The sequence below is a fragment of the Rhincodon typus genome, chromosome 34, assembly GCF_021869965.1.
Source record: "Rhincodon typus isolate 14 chromosome 34, sRhiTyp1.1, whole genome shotgun sequence".
NCBI classification, from domain to species: Eukaryota; Metazoa; Chordata; class Chondrichthyes; order Orectolobiformes; family Rhincodontidae; genus Rhincodon; species Rhincodon typus.
In genome coordinates this window covers 8,735,232-8,744,080 of record NC_063365.1, presented here as the reverse complement: position 1 = coordinate 8,744,080, position 8,849 = coordinate 8,735,232, and the positions used below count along the sequence as shown (strand labels likewise).

Sequence of the window (8,849 nt, the reverse complement as noted above, 5' to 3'; positions counted from 1 at the left end):
ACTCTATTCCTGAGGCTTGGTTAATTTATTTCCTCCGAGTGCCCATCCAATTTCCTGTTGAAATCGTGGATCGACTGTGCTATCGCCATCCTCAAGGGCAGAGGTTTCCAGGCCATTGACACCCAATGCTTTAAAAACTCCTTCTGCAAATCCGTCCTCAATCTCTTTCCCCAGAACATAAATATTCCTGAGTCATTATACAGCTGATGGGTATATCTTTTCCATGTCCATCTCATCTAAACCTCTACGTCTTTATTAGATCTTCCTTCACTGCCCTCTGCTTCAAGAAGAAAAGGCCCAGCTCTTGCCTTTTGGCTAAAGCCCCTTATGCCTGGATCAGAATAGGTACCAATTCCAGGCACAGGAGAGTGATTTCAGGAGTGTAATTGAATTATGAGGGCTGTTGTTATCTGTTACACCCTTCTCAAGATTCGCGGACCATCACTTAGGTAAAAGAAAATCTAGGTAATATATTTCTTTCCATTTAACAATCAGAAAGCTGTAAATTAATGGAATCTTGGTGTCACATGCAACACCATTTGGATGAAATGTTAATGTACACTTGGCAAGAATGGAGAGAAGCAATTCCATTCCCAAAGCATTGCGTGATTAATGACAGAGTGCTCTCAGAATCCCATGATCTATACCTGATCCATTGTACTGCTAAGAGACTGTGCCATTGAGAAACGATTTTCTGGATATTGTTTGCTCACTGAACCATATCTGGCAGATCCAGTGAGCTCTTTCCAGCTTTCCATTAACTTCTAAAACAAGATATATATCTGTCCACTCAATGGAAGGCTGCTATTGGACAAACTGATAGAAATGTCACATGGCATTGGAACCTCAGTTGCCCCTCTGAAATTGGCTTCTTTTTCAAGACAGTGTTAGCTGGCAATTGCAACAGCACACAATTCTAGACTCGGTAGGTCATCACGTTTCATTTTGATGTAGAAGGAAGCCTGACGTGCCTCAAAACATGCTAATGTCAAAAAATTGTGTGAAAATGCGGTGATGCAGGAACTGTGTGATAAATATGTTTACTTTTCAATTGGTTCGCACCTCACATTGGCCTGAGCTTGTACAGTAAAAGGCATTGAACGATGTTGGGTGATAGCTCTGGAAAATCATTTTCTGCTTAATGTGCTGCCTTTGGACAAGTCCACCTGGTTACCTGTAATGGACCAGGCCAGACCCTCTCAAAATATTTAAGAAGGTAGCCTAGACCCTAACTTTTCCTTATTTTAAAGGTAAATGTGCAGTGGGTGTTCCAGGTGGGATGTAACTGGTCAAAATACTTGGCTTTAAGTGAAACAGAATTTATTTAAATGCTACAGTTGAAACACGAACAAAAGAAAGTGGAATTTAGAATAACATCGATTGGAAAACTTTACCGACCCGATACAGCAACTTAACTAATTAACTGTTCCGGTATAGCAACATCCCATAGACACACCCCTTAGCAAAAACGTAAATTCAAACACAGATTCTGACAGGCAGAAGGGAACAACATCCAGAGAGATTTCACAGAAAGTCAGTTAGGAATCCTTTACTGAAGCTTGCAACCCTTCTGGTACTGAAAAGATCTTGTGACTGCCATAGCTAAAAAAAAACTAGAAAATCCCGAACTGGGAGAACTGGCCACTCCGCTTCCATTGTTAAACTGTTTTAGCTTTCTAGCTCCTTAGACTTTTCAGTGCCTCTGCCTTTACAACCTCCCTTCAAATAAACCAGGACAAAATAACCTTTTTAAAGTGACAGCATCATCACACAGCAATGCAGTCAAATGTGGTTTCCATGTTTTCCTGCTGCAGGGTGAAATCCCAGAGCATTCAGTCATAGTGTTATAGAGTCAAACAGCACGGAAACAGACCCTTCAGACCAACTTGTCCCTGCTGACCAGATATCCCAATCTGATCTATTTCCGTTTGCCAGCATTTGGCCCATATCCCTCTAAACCCTTCCAATTCATATACCCATCCAGATCCCTTTTAAATGTTGTAATTGTTCCAATCTGTACCACTTCCCCTCTGGCAGCTCGTTCCATACACACACCACCCTCTGCATGAGAAGGTTACTTCTCAGGTCCTTTTGAAATCTTTCTCCTCTCACCTTATACCTATCCCCTGTAGTTTTCTGAGGTATTTGTGTGTTCAGCCAGGGAAACAGGCAGGCGTATGAGTGGAACCGAAACAGAAATTGCTAGAGAAGCTCAGCAGATCAGGCAGCATCCGTGGTGAGAGAAGCAGGCTTCATTTTTGGGCTCCAGAGACCCTTCTTCTGTGTTTATTACAATTTATTCAAGCAATTTCTGTTTGTATTTTAGATTTCGAGCATCCACAATTCTTTGTGGGGAGCATTTATTGCCCTCTTCAGGGTCATCAGGTTGAAGATTTTCCTCAGTGTTTTCGTTTTATTTAAATATCTTCCTTTCTTCGTGTTGTTACATTCCATCCACTTTCTAATCCAAGCAACAATTGGTTGGCATGGTCATATGGCAAGTATCCGCAAGGTCAGCTGATCTGGAGTCACCAGTCCTGAACTTTGGCTAATCATGGGCTTCCTTCTGTTGGGTATCCCACCCTGCTGGTGGGAATGGCTGCCAATTTCACCACAGCCGGAGCTCCTGGTTACATATTGATTCACTGCAATTTCATTGTTGTGATGTTTTGTTGATAAACAAGGCATGGATAGTCTAGACAGATAGTGTCCCACACATGATGAATGATCACGTACGTAACCATATTTGGAGATACATTTTGGCTGTAACTCTGTGGGAATTCCACTCTATTTTAAGAATATCGTATGATAGAGAAGCAGTAGTAGGCCATTCAGCCCTTCAAGTCTCTTCCGTCACACAATGAGATTGTGGCTGATTTGATAATCCTCCACTTTCCTTCCTTTCCCCCATAACCCATGGTTCCCTCACTGATCAGGAACCTGTCTATCACAGCCTTGAGTATACTTAAAGGCCAAGCCTCAACAGCCCTCTGCAATAAAGAATTTCACAGATTCACTACCCTCTGAGAGAAGAACTTCCTCCTCATATGGGTTCTTCTGTGTTCACTGAAGAGGCAGACTATAGTTGAACATCTCACCTGAAAAGCAGTTGAGAACCTCATTCTTATTCAGCTTCAGTGAAGCTGGTTGTTCCTTGTGTACCACTGTGAGTCTTCTCTTTTATTGGTTACAAAATGGTTAGACCTTCCAAATCGACTGTAATATAAGGCACTCTGCTGGAAGGCTGGCGTGGGCTTTGAAACAAAATAACTTCAGGAACAAACTAATTGTGATTTTCCTTTGGGCAGCCCATTAACAAAAAAGCCCCTCTTCTTTAGGTGAACAGACCAGCTAAAAGCCAGCATTCCCTCAATTTTCTTTTATTCCTCACAGACCTCAGAGGTCCGAGTGTGGTGGTAATATCCAATCGCGGTGCACAGAGTGGATGTGCACTCACTCAACTTAGATAGAACGTTGCTGAAGCCCAGTGGCACTTCCTGAATAATGTTAACTATTTGCGTCTGGTGTTTTATTTTGACGGTTGTTTTGTCATGTTTGACTGCACAAACACTAAGCCAGCTCCATGGGTGAGGGGACATTGAATTTTTATGCAGTGTCCACATAAATGACTCTTCAGCAGATAGAACACAGTTGACTGATTTCATCCATCATGACCATCAGATGAAGTCCCTGTATCTCAGGACTTCAGAGGGTTCAATAATGTCAAGCAGGGTTCACTATCCTGTGAAATCCTAGTGGAAATGAATTGAGCTGAATTAATTGATTTAGCTTATTGTCACATATACTCAATTAGTACAGTGAAAAGTTTATATGTCGCCACTTACAGTTCCATCTTAGGTACAAAGGTACCTAGGTATTCCTTCTTTAGATTCAAGATCTTAGAAAATAGAAAAATAAAATGTCCAGCAGTGCAGACATAAAAGTCCATAACAGCAATCTTCCAACCCAGACCATACTGGCACCCAGCCTCCAGTCTGCAGCGGGCCGTGGATCCAGACCGTGCCAGGCTTCACGTTGAGGATCATTAGGCTGGGAGATTTCTCCAGACCACCACGCCAGGCTGAGATGATATCATGCCAGGGGACTGCCCTGCCATGCCAGGAGACCACCCTGGGAGGCCACTACAGCAGGCGGGGAGGTCACCAGGCCGGGAGGCTACTACGTCAGGCCAGGAGGTCACCGGGCTGGGAGGTTGCCAGGCCGGAAGGTGCTAGGCCGGGAGGTCACCAGGCCGGGAGGTCACCAGGCCTGGAGGTCACCAGGCCGGAAGGTGCTAGGCTGGGAAGTCACCAGGGGGGAAGTCACCGGGCTGGGAGGTTGCCAGGTTGGAAGGTGCTAGGCCGGGAGGTCACCAGGCCAGGAGGTCGCCAGAAAGACAGCAAAGTTACATTTATATAGCGCTGTTCACACCATCCCGCAGTAGTTCACAGGGAAGGTCTTCATTTGGAGTTGGGTGTCACTGTTGTAGGAAATATGGCAGCCTATTTACACAGAGTAAGTTCTGAAAAACAGGCGAGATAAATAACACACTCCTCTGTTTCCATGTCTTTAGTTGTGGGATAAATATTGGTCACCTGACTGGGGAAATGCCTCTTGTTCGTCTCTGAAATGGTGCCACAGGATCTTTTAGAACCATTGTTGACAACAGACTGGGCCATGATTTAGCACCCCATCTGAAAGGCAGCACATTCAACAGTGCAGCTGTCCCTCGGTATTGCATTGAGACACTTGTCTATATCTTCACACCTGTTTCTGGATCAGGGATTTGAATCCAAAACCTTCAGACTTGGTGTGAGTGCTACCATTTCAGCCAGGTCTGAACCTTCACAGGTGAAGACAAGGTAGAAATTACCCAGCTGCAAACTCATCTGCTCAACGCAGCCCATAGTGTATAGACAATATAAGGCTTCATTAATGTCCATTTATCTTTTAGGCACAGCCTCACCCGACATCAGTATTACCTACAACTGAGGAAAGACATTCTTGAGGAGCGTTTGTACTGTAGTGATGAGACAGCTCTGTTGCTTGCCTCCCTGGCTCTCCAGGTAGAGTACGGAGATTACATTTCCGAGGTGGGTACATGCTCATTCATGAGCCACATTGTTCTTTTCCAAATTGTACTACATGCAACACTTCAAACTGTTATGGACCAGACCAAACCCTCTCAAAATATATTAAGAAGGTAGCCTAGACCCTAGCATCTTCTTATTTTAAAGGTAAATGTAAGGTGTTGCATTCCAAATGGAATTCGATTGGTCAAACTACTCGATGTTAAGCAAAACACACTTTATTCATACACTCGGAGATAGCAAGAACTGTCGATGCTGGAGTCAGGGATAACACAGTGTGGAGCTGGAGGAACACAGCAGGCCAGGCAGCATCAGAGGAGCAGGAAAGTTGACTTTTCGGTTCGGGACCCTTCTTCAGAAATTTCCCCATTTCTGAAGAAGGGTCCCAACCCGAAACATCAGCTTTCCTGCTCCTCTGATGCTGCCTAGCCTGCTGTGTTCCTCCAGCTCCACACTGTGTTATCCCTTTATTCATACACTCTAATTAAAATAAAACAAAGGAAAGAATACAGAAAAGAATTGGCTTTGCTGTAACTCTACTGGAAAATTTAACAGAGTAATAGATTAATTAGCTACTAAACAGTAACTGTTCCAATATAGTAACATCCCATGAACACACCCTTGACAAAAGGCTAATTCAGAAAGTGCATGGGAACACCTCCAGGGTTCCTCATCCTGCCTTCAACAAATATTCCTGCTCCTTCATTGTTATAGAGTCCTGGCATTCTCTTTCCAACCTCATTGGTCTGCAGCAATTCAAGAAAACCCAGTCCCCCTCACTCCTCCCCTTCTTCCAGTCAATGAGATTGACCTTAGCCCTGGTTCTAATCAGTACACTGGGAAACAGGTGATAGCCTTGCCACTGGTGCTGCTGTGCTGTGGAAGTATTAAATAAGGAATTAGGCTGTAGCTCACCATGATCTCATTGAATGGTGGAACAGGCTGAATGGGCTGAATGGCCATCTCCTGACCCCATCGTCCTGTATAGATGATAAAAGAGCCAAATCTATAACATTATTTCAGCACCATATTCCACTGAGTGACTCACATCTTCCTGTATTTACAAGACCAATAGCTCAGCTACTTTAAGAAATAGCCTGTTTTCTTTTAATCTCATCCTTGAATTACTTCATGTGTATTATTAAAATTCACCCTGGTGAGTGGGTTTTATTTTCTTTTATATTCAAAGTTGACATTCTCTTATTTTCTTGCGTTACCTCCACCACTCACGGAATAATTATTAATCTGCTGAAGTATAAAATTACAGTGGCAAACTGTTCACTTTGTGGTGCCATTTTATCCTATGCCATTAAAAATAAAGTGCTGTTGTGTTTTTAAGCCTAATACCAGTAATAAGAGCTCATGGGAAGAAAACAGTTTTTGTAAACCCTGATTATTCTATTTAATGTCTGCTTAAACTTGGCTCAGCACAAAACCATTATTTGGAGGCACATAGAAACCATTAAAGAATTACAGCTGATGTATTAATCACAAAATATTACAATATTTTCCCAGGATGATTTGGATTAATCAATGCTCTCAGTTTCCACAAGTTTTCTTAAAGCTGCTCAGTGGTTTTTTTTTTCAATTGTCTACATGATTACACTTAGAATGCAGACAGTCTACATTTTACAAACATCTGACCTACAAATGCTTGTACTGACAAACACAATCTTATCCAGGTGTGTAATATTAAAGAGCTGACATAGAAACATTTCCTGTCCTTATGAATGGCTCCTTTATATTATCTTGCATTGTGTTGCAACTTGCAAATGGATTTGTGGATGGGCTGAAGAACAAAACCCATTTGCAACCCTGTATTTTATATCGATTGTATTGGACTTGCAAAAATTGGCTCAGATTATAATTTATGGTATTCTGAAAATGGCACTTACCACAAAGTCTATGATTACGTTATGTGCCATACTAAGGACTCCATTTTAATAACATGAGTCTAGACCAATATTAGAGCCCGATTTCAATTCATTAAATATTCATCCACTTACAGAGTTAAAATCAAACCCAGAGTGTCAGCAGCTTGCTGCTTCATGCAGTGTATCACAGCCTGGTTTTGCCTGTTTGCCACAAGCAGGGGGTGTCTAGCTCATGAGAAGCAGCTGGATAATTGAAGTAGGGATATCAGAACTCCCCATCCCCACCTGCCCCCCCACCTCCTCCAACAACACTACTAAACCAGGATTTCACTGTCAAGGAATAATGTACGGTGGGCAAAGGACCAGTTTGATCACAAGTTTGGGTCAACATTCCGACTCCTAGAATGAACCCATGATGATTGGAGTCAAGGATGCGAAAGGTCTGTAATACCCAGAGGGGTTCTCTTCCTTTCTATCATGGACAGGCAAGTAAACTATGGCAGATTGGAGCACTTACAAGAATGAGAGCGAATAAGGTGGTCACTTTGATTGAACACACAGTACATGGGCTGATAACAGAAAGTATGTTCTGTTTATAAAGGTGCATGGCAAGAACTACTACCGTGTTGAACACTACATTCCTCCTAGTGTGATGGAGAAAATGGCTTTGACTTGTATAAAGGAGGAACTGCCTCGACTCCACTCCACATACTTTAATTTGTCTGAAGAGGAGGCTGAGTTGGAGTTTCTGAAGGTACAGTGGAGACTCGTTGATTAGGGATTTCATGTTTCTGTAGTGACAATAATGGATGAATTCTTAATGAGTTTCTGTAACATTCCCCTCTGTGCTTATTTAAAGGAAGCATTAATCCAACCAAAAAAACAATGGTTGTAACTAGTGGATTCTGCAATGTCAACTTCCCTCAATTGAGCCTAGTCTTGGGTTTCCAAACACATAGAAGAATTGACATAGAATCCCTACAAGTATGGGGTCAGGCCATTCAGCCCATTGAGTCCACAGAGCATTCCACCCAAACCCACTCAATCCCTGTAGCCCCGCAGTTCCCACGGCTAATCCACCTATTTTACAAATCCCTGGACACTATGGGGGAATTTAGCATGGCCAATCCACCTAACCTGCACATCTTTGGACTATGGGAGGAAACCGGAGCACTCGGAGGAAACCCACGCAGACACGGGGAGAATGTGTAAACTCCACACAGACAGTCACCCAAGGGTGGAATCAAACCTGAGTCCCTGGCGCTGTGAGGCAGCAGTGCTAACCACTGAACCACAGTGCCACCGTGCTACAGGATTCCAAGTGGTTCATTTTTCAGAGTAGTTCTTACAACGGCCTGGTTGACATCATTTTTTGATGAGTCCCACCAAAATTTAGGTTAATATTCTTGTTAAATCATATTTTTGTTCAGAGGATTGTGGGTTCAAACCCCACTCCAGGAGTTGAGACAAAACAATCAAAGTTGACTCTCCAGTGCAGAACTCCTGCTGTAACTCGGGTGAGATATTAAGCAGAGACTGTGTTTCCCCCTCAAATGGGTGTGAAAGATCCCACAGGGAAATGCTTTGGAAATCTGAACTCCAAAAGGTCTTAGGAATCCTAGGTCATTTTCTCTTTAGGTTCAGTTGGCCGTTAGGAAAGCACATACAATGTTGGCATTCCTTTCAAGAAAGGTGCAATACAAGAGCAGGGATGTACTACTGAGGCTGTATAAGGTTCTGGTCAGACCACATCTAGAATACTATGAGCAGTTTTGGACCCTGTAGCTTAGGAAAGATGTATAGGCTTTGGAGGGGGCCCAGAGGAGGTTTACGAGTGATCCCGGGTATGAAGGGCTTGATATATGAGGAGCAGTTGAGGATTGTG

At 43.1% G+C, this 8,849-nt stretch overlaps 1 protein-coding gene across 1 annotated transcript in view; it reads left to right on the top strand.

Moving 5' to 3' along the window:
• The first annotated feature begins 4,094 nt into the window (after positions 1 to 4,094).
• The window catches only part of LOC109933096 (tyrosine-protein phosphatase non-receptor type 13-like), a 94,892-nt gene continuing 90,137 nt past the window's right edge, over positions 4,095 to 8,849 (top strand). The window contains exons 1-3 of the mRNA XM_048616181.1: positions 4,095 to 4,228; positions 4,955 to 5,093; positions 7,566 to 7,718. Of these exons, the coding sequence (XP_048472138.1) occupies positions 4,095 to 4,228; positions 4,955 to 5,093; positions 7,566 to 7,718 (426 nt within the window). The remainder of the gene's footprint in view (positions 4,229 to 4,954; positions 5,094 to 7,565; positions 7,719 to 8,849) is intronic.